General features: G+C 46.0%; 1 protein-coding gene across 1 annotated transcript in view; it reads right to left on the minus strand.

Annotated features, from left to right (window-relative positions):
• The window catches only part of DDX31 (DEAD-box helicase 31), a 69,878-nt gene that overhangs the window by 37,020 nt on the left and 15,818 nt on the right, over positions 1–17,040 (minus strand). The window contains exons 11-16 of the mRNA XM_082207822.1: positions 16,813–16,919; positions 15,626–15,867; positions 13,991–14,152; positions 11,828–11,887; positions 3,178–3,228; positions 11–150 (exon numbers count right to left, since the gene is read on the minus strand). Of these exons, the coding sequence (XP_082063948.1) occupies positions 11–150; positions 3,178–3,228; positions 11,828–11,887; positions 13,991–14,152; positions 15,626–15,867; positions 16,813–16,919 (762 nt within the window). The remainder of the gene's footprint in view (positions 1–10; positions 151–3,177; positions 3,229–11,827; positions 11,888–13,990; positions 14,153–15,625; positions 15,868–16,812; positions 16,920–17,040) is intronic.

Here is a 17,040-nt window from a genome sequence, read left to right on the forward strand (position 1 = left end):
TGTGACTCACTTAATCTTGCAAGAAGCCAAGAAGTTGACATATTCCGCCTCTGAAGGTGCAAGGATGAGCAGGCTGTTCCCGTGACTGCCAATCCGAGCTGTCCTCCCAACACGGTGGACGTATTCGGCAAGCGAAGCTGGAGGATTATACTTTAAAAAAGAAAAGAAAAAATAATGTGCGAGAGAGAGAGAGAAAGAGGAAGTTTGGAGAGTGGAGGGGAAGAAAAGGAATTAACAGATTGCATGGGTGGTTAATTATCAGAGAGAGTGCTGTGTCTGAGGTCATTTAGAAAAATAAATCCCAGGTCATATCAGCTTCCTTTTCCAAGGAAAGAAATGGCTTATCAGAACCCATCATCCTCATATCCCCGCAACCATCATTCACAGCTACAGTGGTAACAAGGGTTTTTTTGACATATGAATATGACACATTGGCCAAGCTGTCTTCTCACCAATTTTTTAAAAAAACAAAATTTGTTTCTATGCAGGGGAGTGGGGGCATCAGTGACCTATTTGCTTCCTTTCTTAATATGCATCAGCTGCTCGCCATAGGCGCGAGACAAATAAACCCAGAGAGCGCACCTGAGTTGGTTCCCCTTAAAATTATATTGGCTTAAGTATACAGTAATTGGCTTGCTTAAAGCTTTCCAAGACCTGCTACTCAGCAGAGAGATGCATTTACATAGGCTTAGCTTTACAGTGTCATGGCATTTGATGGCTGATTCACACATTACACTGCTACCGTATATGTACCGTACACTGAGTGCACGCTTCAAAAATGTTAAAAAATGACAAATGGGGGGGGGGGGACTGCATTCCATACACTTGCAGAACCGCTTCACACATGCAAGGTCAATTCCTTAGGATGGACTACAACACAGGGCAATCACTCATATGTGCGAATCGGGTTTCGCAGACAGACTGATCGGGTTGCCTGCTCCCCCCCAAAAAATCATTTCAAAACACACATCTTCTTTTTTGCAACAGGTTCCAGTTTATGCTTTTAATTAGCAAGCAAAGGAATCAAGGGTAGAGAACTCAAATGACACCTGAAGGTGAGTGTCATATTGTAGCGGCACCATATTTATTAAATTAATTTCTGAACTGCCTTCTTTGGAGTAGGGGGGAACTGTCCATATCTGAGTGCCAGAGAATCTGCTCTGCACACAGAAACTTCCAGGTTTAATTCCCGAAATCTCCTGGCAGGGCTGGGAGATATCGAAGTCTGAGGGGAGAGGAGATAGCCATCTTCAAATATCTAACGGGCAGTCACATGGAGGCTTGTTTTCTGCTGCTCTGGAGGCTAGAACCTGAACAAATAGATTCAAATTTCAAGAAAGGACATTCCGACTAAACACCAGGAAGAACTTTCTAACAGTAAGAGCTGTTCAACAGTGGAATGGACTCCCTTGGAAGGTGGTGGACTCTCCTTCACTTGAGATTTTCAAGGAGAGGTTGGACAGCCATCTGCCATGTATGCTTTAGCTGAGATTCCTGCATTGGAATCTAGACGACCTGCAGGATCCCTTCCAACTCAATGATTTTATGATTGCATGAAAACCTGGAGAGCTGCTGTTGGTCAGTACAGGCAAAACTGCACTAGATAGATCAAGGGTCTCACTCCATACAAGGCAGCTTCCTATGTTCCTGGAAAGCACCACATAGACTCTGTGGCAGAGAATCTGCTTTGCATGCAGAAGGTCCCAGGTTCAGTCCCCAACGGCCTCTTCAGCTAGAGCTGGGAGAGACCCCTTGTTTGAAATTCTGAAGTGTTGCTGCCAGTCAGTGTAAACAGTACTTAGCTAGACCAAGGGCCTGAGTTAGAATAAGGCGGATTCCCATGTTCCTATCTAGTACAGTCATACCTTGGGTTGAAGTAGCTTCGGGATAAGTATTTTTGGGCTGCACGCTGCGGCAACCCAGAAGTAACAGAGCGTGTTACTTCCAGGTTTCGCCACTCGCGCTTGCGGTCAAAGTGATGGCACACGCGTGCACAAAAGTGGCGAATCGCGACCCGTGCACGTTGCGTTCGCTTCTGGATGAGAATGGGGCTCTGGAACGGATCCCGTTCGCATCCAGAGGTACCACTGTATGAGCTTACTCTGCCGTTTCCTTATTCCCTCATCAGAAACCTAAAGACCGATCAGCAACAGCCCCGTTCCATCGTTTTTCCCTGTGCCCTCTGGCATGCCTTCGACAGGCTGCAGGGCCACCCGAGACACACAGAGAGTAATCTAATTGCTTCCCACAGGTCTCTCCTCGGGCTTATCCGGATGACCGAGCCAAGCCTTCTGGACAAGCAGCAACTTCCCCAGGGTCTCCAACACACTGTCATCTAATATGGGGGGGGGTGTCAACCTGCAAGCCAATCCTGCACCTGAAAAGAGGCATGACCATTCGGGAAGGAGGCAGCATTTATTTTATTTATTTATTAAATTTCTAAACCACCCTTGATCTGATGGCAGAAAAGCACTGCTCTCTTATTTACAGGCCAGTGGAACACCTGCTGTTAGGACTGGCGAAAGCATATATGTTTAGAAGAGTATGTTAGTGAGATGTGCATGCTCATACTTGGGGGCAAGTGTGTGCCTGTATGCCAGAGGTAGGGAAGCTGAATGCAGCCTCCCAGGCCTCTCTGCCCTTGGACACTCCTCAGACTACACCCCTCACTTGCCCTGATTTGAGCGGTTTTGCTTGGCTGGGATATGTCCTTGCTCTGATGCCTAGCACAGGAAACTGCCTTAGACTGAGTCAGAGCATTGGGTCCACCTAGCTGGCGACTGGCAGCACATCTACAGGATTTCAGGATTTCATTCCCGCCCGCCCCCCACCCCCAAAATACGCTGCCTTGGGAAGGAGGTGTAGCTCAATCACAGAGCACTTGCTTTGCATGCAGAAAGTCCTAGGCTCAATTTTCCAGTTTATCCTGTTAAGAACCATCCTGCACAGCAAATGACCTTTGGGAAATAATTATGCCAGAGGCTGATTTTAGATCTTGAGAGGTCTAGCTAAAAACCTAAGTAGAATCAACAAGCCTGATGCCTGCCCACTCCTGATGCACAACCTAGAGCATACCAGAGCTCTGGACCAGGTTTCCGTGATGTTGAAGACTGATCCCTCCACCCATCAATCACACAACACACACATGCACAGGAAATAAAGGAAAGAAAAACTTACCTGTACAATCCAGGTAACCTGGGGCAGGTCTAATCCACGAGCAGCAACGTCCTTTGAAAATGAATAATGTATGATGAGCTCAGTTTTTATAAAGGTTTACGTTCACTACATTTATTATCGTTTATCCTGTCATTCATCCAAGGTGTTCAGGAGCAAATTACAATTGATCAACGGTGGAGATGTTACACTAAACTGGGGTTTGGCACTCTATGGGAAATTGGGGCGGGGTGTAGAGAAAGGGGAGAACCTTAACCTCCAAAAAGCTATTGCAATAAAGAAGGAAACAATTCTAAACTCAAATAAGAACATCCCCTATAGACCCACAAAATGGAAGAGCTAAACAAAAATGCTAGCAAGGGCCCGTGAACAACACTTCCCAATAAGTTGTATAATTAAATCAAATAAATATATGCATGACCTTATGTTCATAAGTTGTTATATAAAAAGATATTTCAACCCAATGCACTATGAAGAATGCATATCCACAGCCCTTTAAATAACATACTTCAGGAAAAATACGAAAAAAGTGTAATATTAAGAATGAGTCCTATGCTCATTAACTCCCTTCTCCACCTACATGCTTGATTTCAACAAATGACACACTACATCTGAACCGGCAGCTATGGTTTGCATTTTGTTTCTGAACACTAACTTACAAGCAGATTTTGCAAGGCAAAGTGAAAACCATTGTTTACTAGGAATTAACTCTCTTGAAGCCAAGCAGGAAAGGGGAAGTGTGTGCAAGCAAAGAACTTGTTCCCAGAGTAACAAAAGTTTACACCTGAACCAAGTTAGAGGTGTGAGTCCCAACCTGTATCTGTCCCTTTGATCTCTGTGCTGAAGCCCAAGTTGTATGAGTTACATTGCACCCTCTTCCACTTTCTCTTGGACCTCTAGCTGTGAAATCTACCTGGATATACCTTCTTGAGGGGCAAACTGGCTCATTTGTTTCTCCTGATTAGTTAGCTAGCACCAGAGACTTCCTATCAAAAAATGGACTTTCTTTAATAAACAGAAGCTTTCTTATTTCATACTGAGTCTCAGCCTGAACACTGTCTGTTTAAAGGTTTGCTCCAGCCATATGCCAACAAAACTTGGGATCTTAACAGCTGCAGAATCTGGGGCTCATGCATTCCTCAGCATGGAAACCTATACTGGCGGGTGAAAAATCCCTAACGCCAAATAAGAACACAAGAAAAGTCCTGCTGGATCAAGCCAAAGGCCCATCTAGACCAGCCTCAAGTTTTCACATGGCCAACCAGATGCTTCTAGCAAACCCGCAAGCAGGATCCAACCACAGAAGCCCTCTCCAACTGGAACTGCAATTAGCGATCACAAGTGTTGGAAGAGGATTTCCAAATTTTGTTTTTATATATATATATATATATAAAAGCGTAACTATAAAATAACACTTTCCATCCAGGTCCAACCCAACCCTAGTTGAGCTTTCCTTTCGTAGCGCCCCCCCAAAAAAGGGGGGGTTAAGGGATTTAAATTGGATTTGACCGATCGCTTCAGCTTATTAGATGCCATTATGCCAAGATATTGGATTTAGTTTTAAGGAGCTGCCAAGTTAAGAAGGGGGATTTATTACACCCAGCCGCGACCGGCGTCGAGTCGCCGCCTGTTCCCAGTCCACTTGATGAAGCAGATACACTGCCAAAAGAGGTTATTAGTTTAAGCAGATCAAGGCACAACACCATGCAAAGCCGTAATGAGTATGCAAATATATCATCTCTGGTTACAGCTCTTCGCCAGCATGGTTTTCGCTCTCTTCTCCTGCAATTAAAACCAGCTGCCTCCCAACACAAATCGCACTTGCATTCACTCACACCCCTCACACACGGTCATTCTGATTCTGCAGGTGCAACTGGAGCCACATCTGCACCACACATTTAAAACACTATGATGCCACTTTAAACAGCCATGACCTTCCCCAAAGAAGCCTGGGATCCGTTTGTTGTTAAGGGTCCTGAGAGATGTTATGAAAACCCTATTCCCCCTCCTGGAGAGAAGTTTAACAATCAATTCCCCTTCCCAGGGCTCTCAGGCAAAGGCAATTTTTTGTACTCCTTGTCTGCCCACCATTGGCACAAGGCCCCTGAACATTTGTCCAGAGGAGAAAGTGGCCCTTGGGTTCCTGTCCCTGGTTTGGTGCAACAAGACAAGGAATCTTGAATGAGCATTGCAGCAGCTAGACCCTGTTGTCTCACACACCACCCTTTAGGAACTGGCTTCTAAAATGAGACACAATCTATTCATTCCTTGCCAAAATGGCACGCTCAGTGGTCCTGGAAGTTGTATCCTCCTCTTAAACAAAAGTTCAGCAGTGAGTGTAATGCTGGAGAGAGAGGAAGAGGGTTCAGCCAGTAAACTCATGCCATGGACTATGTGCCCTGGGGCTTCAGAGTCCTCATCAGGCACAGAAGGGAATAGCAGCCTACAACTCCAGCTCCTACCATTGGCTAGCTGTTTGAAGCATCTAGATCGGCCAGGCCCACTATCAGTGCCCTGACTGGTGCGTTAGGGGAGGAGGTTAATTGAGAAGCACCTTCTACCCCAGGCTGGCAGAATGTATCCTCTGGGTTGGCTAGCCTGGTATAAATACCAGAGTCCTGATCCCTTCTGCCTTTGCCTGGTTGAGGGAATGGGGCCCTCATGGCCTGTTTCAGATTTCATTTCAAGGCCTCACTCAGGCTTCGTCCTCCTTGGTGGTTTTGTGCCTGTTTTGAAGGGTGGTAGGACAGAAATCTTGATTACTTGGAATGCTCATTTAACCCTAGTTCTCGCCACCAGTGTCCAGCCACCTTCTCTTCTCCAGGGAACTTTAGCCAAATAAGATGATTCAGTTGGTGTGTGATATCACATACACACACCATTAAGTTAAAGTCTCATAACATTTTATGGGAGTGCTGTTGCTGTTCGCAGATAATCTGGCCCCATCTACACTATACACTTAAGCAACACAATACCACTTGAAACAGTCAAGCCCCCCCCCCCAAGGATTGGGGGAACTGTCACTTGTTAAAGGTACTGAGAGTTGTTAGGGAACACCCACCCACCAATTCCCCTTCCAAACTTAAAATTCCCAGCATGTGTTAGCAATCAGTCTCTTTTCCTAGGGAACTCTGGGAACTGTAGCACCAGGAGGGAAATATGACTCTCTGAAAATTTAAAGAGATACCCTTCTGAAGCTACTATTGTACAGCTGGCTAATTTCTAAACATACATACTTCTCTTTATTATCCTCCATCCAGAAAAGCAAAGGTATTACCTTGGGTTACATACGCTTCAGGTTACATACGCTTCAGGTTACAGACTCCGCTAACCCAGAAATATTACCTCGGGTTAAGAACTTTGCTTCAGGATGAGAACAGAAATCGTGCTCTGGCAGCGCGGCGGCAGCAGAAGGCCCCATTAGCTAAAGTGGCGCTTCAGGTTAAGAACAGTTTCAGGTTAAGTATGGACCTCCGGAATGAATTAAGTACTTAACCCGAGGTACCACTGTATTAGAGTTCAAAAACACATCTCTGCCAGGCGAAAAACACCGGAGAAGGATTTGAAGCAAGGTTGCTGAGAGGGTGTCGTCTGCAGAAAAAGAGGGTGGGACTTGTGAAGGAGTGGGACCTGGGGAGACAAGTAGGCTGGAGTTTTCGCACAGGAAGTAAAAGAAAAATCAGTGAGCTTGGTGGCTTAAGAGGCCACAAAATTTGTTATCAGCAACCTTGCAATCAAAAAGGTCCCTTGTGAGCAAAGGCTGGGGGTCTACATGCAGTGACTGGGACTATGTGCACATAAAGCCCCCATTAGGTGGAGAAAGGAACAGCAGCACCCATGTCTTACCAGTAGTACGAAGCCTCTAGATTGGCTTGGCCTGGTATAAATACCATGAATGGCAAGGGCTCAAAGTTAGTTTTCTGTCTTTGCTGCACTTCCATCTCCACCGCTGGAGCTCTGGAGCTGAGGCAGGGGTGTTTTAAAAATCTTTCCAAATTTGGATCCTGTGTACAACCCCAATGTTCAGGACCCACCAACATCCCCAAGATTTAGGGACAGAAGAGAGAGAAAGAAATCTGATGAAGTCGTTCCTGAAAGGGCACTCAGTGGTGAGGCCTTGAAGGCCTTAGTCTTGACAATTGGCAGCCTCCGCAAGGCCTAGAAGGTGCAGATGGAAGGCAGCTCGTTCAGGTGCCAGGCTGTCAGTTGGATTAAAATGACTCATTTATTTACCAAAAAGAGGCACACACAAAGCGCTTTAGCTAAAACAGGGGGAAGCGAGAAAGAGAGGCAGAGTCGGGGGGTGGGGAGAGAGAGGGCCAAGCGGAAGGTAGGAGCTCTCATGACTTCCCAGCCTGCCAAGAGTCATTACAGCTGAGTGTCGAAAGCCATCAGCGGGGAAGGGACCCCCGTCGGCCAAGTGACAGATTGGGCTGCACGATTGGAGGAGGAAGGAGAGGGGGAGAGCGCAGAAAGCTGTCAGAGGGCGAAAGCGTTTGGCCGCGCCCGCCAGAAAACTGGCAGGATGAGTTAGCGTGATGGAGTTAACAGGCAAACAAATCTCCAAAATGATCTTCCTCTCACTGAACTTGCTCCCCCCCCCCTAAAAAAGCAGAGGCACCTCCCTGAGAAAGGCAAGCAAATAACTTCAGTGAAGGAGAAAGCACAGACATTTCGCAAGAGAAGCCCTGGTCTGTTTTTCAAACGTTAATTGGCGTGTTTAGGGGGAAAATTACAATTACTGCATAGGAACAGCATAGGAAGCTCTGGTGAGCCATCTAGCTCAGTACTGTCTACACCAGGGGTTATCAACCTTGAAGGTTTTCAGGGCTGCCTCAGGTCAGGTGCCCCAGACTGATTTTTCATTATTATTTTTACAAAAAGCAAGTCTCCAGCCCTTCTAGAAAGAAAGTTATACGGCAAAATGTGCAGGCACACACTAAGCGATTTCTGCATGGCTACCTCATATATTTTCCCTCATACTGAGGAATGCTCCTTGTTATTAGACAGCAACAGTCGTGTGGTGTGTGTGTGTGTGATGTACATAATCAGGACCAATAGGGCATAGCTGACTTCCCATGGTAAGCATAGTTGTTGGGGGTGGTTCTCTATTCAATTCTGTGTTATGCTGTGCTCCACAGAAATCATTTTTGTGTCATGACATGCCCACTCCATGGCAGCCATTTTTTAATTGGCACCCCTAACACTCTGAAAATTTGAAAAATGCCCACTAGTCAAATAAAGGTTGGCTTCTACTATTAATTCCATGGTTTTGGAGGGGTGTGGTTGCCATTATTGTTTTTGTGCCATAGAAGCTGGCACAGGGTTGCCTAGAATGTTATTTTTGTTCCAAACATTGCAAATTCTTGACAAGATGGACTGTTTCAAGAGGTGGCAGAAGGATATTTAGAAATTTGTCTGGCAGGGCAAAAAACCCAGAATAAAATTTAAAATTTTAATGGATGCAAAGGAAAGAGGGGGATTTGCCCTGCCGGACTTAAAACTGTATTATGAATCAGCAGCGTTCTGCTGGATGAAAGAGTGGATGCTCCTCGAGAATACAGATATCTTGGACTTGGAAGGTTTTAATAACGTATTTGGATGGCATGCATATTTATGGTATGACAAGGTTAAAGCGCACAAAGCTTTTAAAAACCACATTGTTAGAAAAGCATTATATAATGTCTGGATTAGATATAAAGATTTGATGGAAAATAAAACTCCTAGATGGCTGTCGCCATTGGAGGCTAAAGCTGTGAAAAAACTCAATATGGAGGCCAAATGGCCAAAGTATTGGGAAATTCTGGAACAAGAGGGTGATAAACTGAAATTACAGAGTCACGAGAAACTGAAGACTAAAGTACGAGATTGGCTCAATTATTATCAAATAATGGAGGTTTATAAACAAGACAGGAAAATTGGCTTCCAGGTGGAAAATCAAAATTAGAAACAGAACTGTTAGAGCCCAATGCTAAGAATTTGTCTAGAATGTATAACTTGTTGCTGAAATGGAATACACAAGATGAAACGGTTAAATCAGCTATGATTAAGTGGGCACAGGACATTGGTCATAACATTATGTTCGCTGACTGGGAACAGTTGTGGGCCACCGGGTTGAAATTTACGGCATGTAATGCCTTAAAGGAAAAGATTATGAAAATGATTTACAGGTGGTACATGACCCCAGTCAAGCTAGCAAAAATTTACCATTTGCCTGACAACAAGTGTTGGAAATGTAAAGAAACTGAAGGTACTTTTTATCACCTTTGGTGGACGTGCCCGAAGATTAAGGCTTTCTGGGAAATGATATATAATGAAATGAAAAAGGTGCTTAAATGTACTTTCCCTAAGAAACCGGAGGCCTTTCTCTTGGGCATTGTCGGCCAATTGGTGCCAAAGAAAGACAGAATTTTTTTTATGTACACGACTACAGCAGCAAGAATACTCATCGCAAAGTATTGGAAGACTCAAGATCTACCCACTCTGGAAGAATGGCAGATGAAGGTGATAGACTATATGGGACTGGCTGAAATGACCGGCAGAATTTGTGATCAGGGGAAAGGGACGACGGAAGAAGATTGGAAGAAATTCAAAGTTTATCTTAAGAATTATTGTAAAATTAATGAGTGCTAAAATGTCGAGATCTTAGGGGAAAAGGGGTTTACAGCTGAAAAAGACTAAGTAAAGAAAAGAATAAGGGAAAAATCTGATAAAATCAAGTGTTAGGATTTGCTAAAATAGTTTTGGAAATTGGGATGTAGAAAGGGGAGGTATGGGGAAGTCGACGAAATAAGGTTTAAGGAAAAAAAGGGTATGAAATTATACATGTTTGTTTGTTTGTTTGTTTGTGTTTATAAAAATCTTGTAAAACCAATAAAAAATTCTTAAAAAAAAAAAAGAAGCTGGCACAGGGAAATAAACAGGAGATCCAGGCGAAACAAACTGGTTACGACAGCAAGTGGCAAACACAAGCTCATGGGACTCACGCACTCTAGAGAAAGTCTGAAGCATAGGCTTTATACTCCTCAGAAGATAATTTTGAGACCTGAAGGCAGAAAATCCAAGCAGCTTTCCTCACTACTCAGATAGTAGGAATGCAAAATCAAAACAAAAAAATATACACAAAAAGTCTTTCATTGGAGGTAGACTGCTGTATCTGCACCAAATGGTCCCAAACAGTATGGCTGGCCAATCCTGCTTGTTCGAATAAAGGGAGGCCAGGTTACTCCAGCATTCCATTCTCACAGGGGCCAACCAGATGTCCCAATGGGAAGCCCACAAACAGGACCTCAACTATGGCAACTGGAAATCCATAAGGACTAGCCACATTACAGCTCTGGCAATTGGAAATACAGCTGCTATACCCAAGGGCAGTCTGCTGCTAAATATGGATGCAGAGGACAAGAAGAGAAGGCTACACTCTTCCTGCTTGGTTAGTGAGCAACTAAAGGCATTGGAAATTATCAGCAGTGGAAGGGAATTAGCTGCTGGACCTTTGGGCCTGATCCAGCAGGACTCTTTGATGCCTACCTTGCTCCTATTCCCAAAACTTGCAGCCATTTCCCAATTTAAAAAAATAATAATCATCAAGTAAAGCCACGTTATGGCAACCCAGAACGTCAGAACTTTTCAGCTCCAATGGCTCCTGATTGCTGTTAATTTACACATTTATGGTAGGCAGCCATCACTGAGACACACAGATTTCCCAGGCTTAACAGCTGCCATGGCTAAGTGAGCAAATTGTGTAGTGATGCAGCAGTCTGAAGCAGTAGAGAGAAAGGTTACTAGCATCCCACAAGCAGTGATGGTCTTCTATCCGCCCTTGAAGCGAGTTTGAGTTTATAATAAAACAGGTTATTGTGCTTTGATCTCAGTATTCTTAGTTTTCTAAGTTAATCAGGACTAGACAGACAACAGACATGGTAACTGGAAATCCACTGGGCATGCAATCCTCACTCCTCCTCTATTTTGGACTCCTCTTACCCTGAATTCATTCCATGCCCTTCCCTGCCAGATGACAACATAAACTGGGTGTCAATTATACTTGCTCATATTCAAAGCTATGCCAGGGACTGGTTGGATGCTAAAGAATGGTGGGAGGAACCAGCTGGGGAAACCTCAAGGGGAGAAGACTCAGAGTTGTGGTAGTAGGGGTTGGATGATGATGAGTGGTCAGAGAGAGAAGAGGAAGGAGGAGGAGGTGCCAGAAGCGGTAACAGGGCTTAGGGAGCGGGGAGAGTCTGTGACAGACAGCAGACCAGAATCAGTAGAAAAGGAAGGAAGCAAAGAAGCAGAGATGAAGAGGCTTGTGAAGAGGTATGAGTGTCTCCCCCTCCTGCTGCGATAAGTTACCCCCCCCCCCAGTCTCCCAGAACCAGGAGAGGCATAAAGTGGGAGAAGCAAAGACAGGCACGCAGAACAGTCTCTGACCGCTTGGGAAAAAACCCTGCAGAGGAGGAGACATAACCGGCTGTGGAGAGACAGGACTTTTAGTCTCAGCAACTGCCTCATGGGGACAAGACCTGAGTTGCTGTGCTCATCAGACATGACACTCCTGTGCATATCCTGTTTTGCTAATGTAGAGTTAACTCCAGCTTACATGGTGCGATACACTGCTCAACCACTCCTGTCAACTTATTATCCAGTAACTTACTGTGCAGAGTAAAATGCTCGTCTTTGATTGCAAGAAGTCCTGGAAGACAGACGTCCTCTCCTAAAAGAAATGAAGGGATTTATGAAGCAAGCATCCATGTGCTTCGTGAGCAAAATGAATCCTGTAGATGGGCAGGACATGGATCATGAAAGGTTACAAAGGATTTGGGGGTTTGGATAGAGCCTATGAGACCTGTCAATGTGAGAGGCTGAGGAAAAAAAGATTGTGCAAACTAATTATAAATAACCAAATATGATGCATGTTTAATTGGTTTTTTAATTATTTATACTGTAAGCTCCTTGCAGCAGGGACCTATCTTATACTGCTGTAACAAAAACTGTACTTGGATAGTGCTACACAAATAAGTAGATTAATTAAAGCCATTTAATTGGTTAATCATTGAGCGGGATTTCAACACAAGGGGCTGGGCAATGGGAAAACTTGTTGGTTAGATACTATCTTAGTTCTGCAACGGGGATGACATGGCTTTCCCCTCTAATAGTGACTGGTAGATTTTAAATTAACTAATTTACTGTCACACTAGCCTTCAAGGGCTAGTATGGGCTCTGACTACAAATCCACCTAACAAGTTACCTCATTCAACTCACATCTTACCACCTTCTTTGCAGGAATATCATAGGGGATTTTGTCAAAAGCTTTACTGAAATCAAGATATACTATGTCCACAGAATTCCACCAAGCTGGTAACTCCATCAAAAAAAGAAATGAGATTTGTCTGGCCTAACGTGTTTTTGAGAAACCTGTGCTGGGTCTTAGTATTCACAATATCCTTTTCTAAGTGCTCACAGACCGACTGTTCTAGGACCTTTCCTGGTACTGATGTCAAGTTCAAAAGTCAGTAGGTACCTGGGTCTTCTCTCCCCCTCCCCTTTTTTTGTGAAGATGGGAACATTTGGCTACCTCCAGTCTGCAGAGACCTCACCTGTTCTTGTTTACATAATGCTGTCCATTGGCAGTAACAATAAAGCCTTGACAGACCAATGGTGTCACTCAATATATTATAAGGCAATTTCCTAAGAGCCAAATCTGCATATCATATTAAAGGCACTTTTGCACCTAAAGTGCACAGGTTTTAGAAATAAACTCTGCCAGCTGGGGTCAGGGCTGATAATTAATGAGAGCAGAACAGGCATGGAAGAGGATAGAACTAGATGCACCAGTGTGCGCCAAAGAAAGCAACTAGGCCAAGCTGCCCTCAAACCCCAAGCAAAGGAACTTGTATTGATGAGACCAGCCTGTGCCCAGCAGTGCTGTATAGGAGGCACAATTTAGTTCCATTAATGCCCTTAATTCGAAGATACAGAGGGCTAATTGCACATTGGGCCCTAAAAGACAGGATCTTCCCTCTGCTGCTGGCTTTGGAATGGTATGTTGGTTGTCTTAACAGCTGGGGTTTGCATCAGGCGAGGCCAAGCCTACTCTGCCTCTCTCGGGTTAGAGAGAGGTTGGGAATTCCAAGGGCAAGAAAAGCACATTTCTAGGTGCCACGGGAAAGGAGCAGACGAGGACATAACTGCAGCTTCTTTATTTCTCAAGGTGTACCAGTTGCAACACAACTTGGAAATGTGACAGAGCCTCTTCCTGTTTAGGCACCCCACTGAGGCCCCCCCAAGTCCTTTCGAAAACCAAAGTTGTCCAATGACAACTTCATAGATGAGTGAGGATTTGAACCCCAGTGTCGTCTCAGCCCTAGTTTGACTCTCTAACCACCACCCAATAGCTCTCACATTTCTTCCGTCTCTCACATGCAAGAAGGAGCACAGCTCAGTGGCAGATCAGCTGCTTTGCATGCAGAGAGTCCCAAGGTCAATCCCCGGGACCATCAGGTAGGGCTGGGAAATGTGCCCTGTATGAAATCCTGGAGAGTTGCTGCCAGTCAGTCAGTACTGAAGCTAGACAGACCACTTACTCACTATTAGGCTGTGGATAGTATCCGAGAATAGAGCCACTGAAAGAATAGACCTAATTTAGTCAGGGCTGTCCGTTAGTTTACTCTGAGTAGGAATAAGCCCCATTTCTTTTTAAAGAACAATATCCCAAAAATGGCACGTGGAAGAAGCAGGATTACTGATTGCCTTTGAAAACCTTCAGCCAATTTTGGCCGGCTCCTGAATGGGGAAGTTGGGAGAGTGGGCAGTTCACCTCTTGTTTCATGTCACCATGCAAGCGTGCGAACGTCAAGGGCGAAAGAGGAAGCCATGGCTGCTCAAGGTCCGCAGCCAAGACTTTGTGGAAGAGGGTGTGGTGAAACTCCACCTGCTCACAGCTGGAGAAGAAGACAATCATCTTGTTGCATTTTTCAAACTGTGGGAATAAGAACAGACACAAATCAAGGGCTGAGTGTACTGTGGAATTCCGCAGGAGGGTGGGGGGAAATTAACAGAAGATAAAGCTATTGGTGGCTACTAGTAGGCCTCTAAATACCAACTGCAGGGAACTGCAGGAGGGGGGAGTTGCTGTTGAATTCAGGTCCTCCTTGTGGGCTTCCCATAATGGGTATCTGGGTGGCCACTGTGAGAACAGGATGCTGGACTAGATGGGCCACCGGGCTGATCCAAGCTGGATTGAAGTGAAGTGGAAAGAGATCCCCCCCATATACAGTGGTACCTCAGGTTAAGAACTTAATTCGTTCTGGAGGTCCATTCTTAACCTGAAACTGTTCTTAACCCGAGGTACCACTTTAGCTAAGGGGGCCTCCCACTGCCGCCACGCGATTTCTGTTCTCATCCTGAGGTAAAGTTCTTAACCCGAGGTACTGTTTCTGGGTTAGCGGACTCTGTAACCTGAAGTGTCTGTAACCTGAAGCGTATGTAACCCGAGGTACCACTGTAATACTAAAATTCAAGGACATCCAATGAAACTGACGTCAGGAGATTCAGGGCAGACAAAAGGAAGGACTGCTTTGCACAGCGCTCTAATTATGGCATTTGCTCTCACAAGATGTAAGAATGGCCACCAACTGGGGTAGTTTTCAAAGAGGAGGAGACAAATTTATGGAGGAGAAGGTTCTTATTGGTGGCTACGAATCACAATGACTATGTTTGGCCTCCATGGTCAGAGGCAGCAGCGGCGTAGCGTGGGTTGTCAGCACCCGGGGCAAGGCAAGTAATTTGCGCCCCCTAACCTGCCGTGTCAGGTGATCTGAGGCGAGTTGCCGCTGGCGCTGCCGCCCAAACGACGCTGCTTGCCCAGAGGAGGAGGAGGGCAGAGAGGCGAGGAAAATGCAACATGGCCCAGCAGCTGCAGCAGCAGCAGCGGCGGCGGCGGGGCTGTGAGGAGGGGCTGCCTGGCGCGCCCTCCGTGGCCCTGACGCGCGGGGACCGCGGTGAGCACTGAGAGCCGCTGCCAGCTCGTCGGTTCCGCGAGACATGGGGCTCTGCTACAGCCTGCGCCCGAGGCTCTTCGGCGACTCCGGAGGCGGCGAGCGCCCCCCCAGATGTTGCGCCCGGTGTGGCCGGCCCCCTTGCACCCCCCCACGCTACGCCACTGAGAGGCAGTAATGCTTTTGGACACTGGCCGACGGAAGCCACAAGATGGGAGACAGCTCTTGTGCTTGTGTCCTGCTCACAGGAGGTCCTTTCTCACTGGGGCACCTCATTTTTGTCCACCGTGAGAGCAGGATGCTGGACTAGATGGGTCACTAGCTTGATCACTTCTTATGTTATTACATTCTAAACAACAAACCCTTAAGAGAGGGGTCATGTTAAGTCTACTATAGGAAAAGATCTGGGGAAGGCCCACCCATTAACCTGTCAGCCAACAGAACTAGAACCTCACCTTCAACTTCCCAAGGATAAATGCTGCCAGCGTCACAAGCCTTAGCTTGCTAGGGACAACCACAACATTCTGCTGGAGGTTTTCCGGTACAGCAAATCCTCTTTGTTCCAAGCTCACTGGAGCGACACCGGCATCCTCCTTAGCACACGCTTCTGCCTTGGAAGTGTTTGACCCCAGTGATCCTTCCGCAATGGAAATGTAAACAGGATCATGCAAGCTGATGTCAGCTAACCTCGAGACTCCTGTTTCAGGCAGGGGAGGAATATTTATTTAGTATCACTGTTTCTTTATCCTGTTCTTCAACATGAAATGGCTCCCAAAGGAGCTTGCAAATATTAATGAGATACTGGTTGAAAACTGTATCTCAGGGGTGGGGAACCTCAGGGCCAGGAACAAATGTGGCCCTCTAGGCCTCTGTCTGGCCCTGGGAACTCTCCCCAGACCACAGCCTTCACTGGCTCTGCTCCATACCCTTCTTGAGTGCTTTAGCCTGGCTGGGATATATCATAGAATCATAGAATCATAGAGTTGGAAGAGACCACAAGGGCCATCGAGTCCAACCCCCTGCCAAGCAGGAAACACCATCAGAGCACTCCTGACATATGGTTGTCAAGCCTCTGCTTAAAGACCTCCAAAGTAGGAGACTCCACCACACTCCTTGGCAGCAAATTCCACTGTCGAACAGCTCTTACTGTCAGGAAGTTCTTCCTAATGTTTAGGTGGAATCTTCTTTCTTGTAGTTTGGATCCATTGCTCCGTGTCCGCTTCTCTGGAGCAGCAGAAAACAACCTTTCTCCCTCCTCTATGTGACATCCTTTTATATATTTGAACATGGCTATCATATCACCCCTTGAACTCTGATCATGTGTGTGTGTGTGGAAACTAGTGTATTCTAAAAAGGTAAAATTTACATTTGTGCTCAGCCCACACTTTGCCTCTGGCTCCACCCACCACTGGCATATTGCCCCTAGAAAGCTGCCCAGAAAGGAATTCAGTCCTTGGGCGAAAAAAGTTCCCTCACCCCTGCCAGAGCTGCTGGGGGCCCTCTCAGGTCTGTCGCGTGGGTGCAGGTAGGGGTGGGGGAAGAAGTTCCCTGCAACCAATAACTTTCTGGTGAACTTCCCCATCTGCCCCTCCTCCCACAGTGGCTGCTGCAATGAAAATACGAGCATCTATGTAGTACTTACCATCTGTAAGCGTTGCCGACAAAAGAACGTTTTGCCGCTTCTCACCGTCAGCATTTATGGCATTCAGTATCGCAGTGACTGCCTTCTCAAAACCCAGATCCAGGATCCTGAAACACAGGTGAGACATAAGGGGGGGGGACAGCACGAGGATAAGTAACACATCCAACTTTCCTGGTTCATGGTGGCAACCTGGCATTATGGGATCTCAGTAGCAGAGCATCCTCAGAA

Source organism: Podarcis vaucheri (assembly GCF_965113315.1).
Source record: "Podarcis vaucheri genome assembly, chromosome: Z".
Classification (NCBI taxonomy): domain Eukaryota; kingdom Metazoa; phylum Chordata; class Lepidosauria; order Squamata; family Lacertidae; genus Podarcis; species Podarcis vaucheri.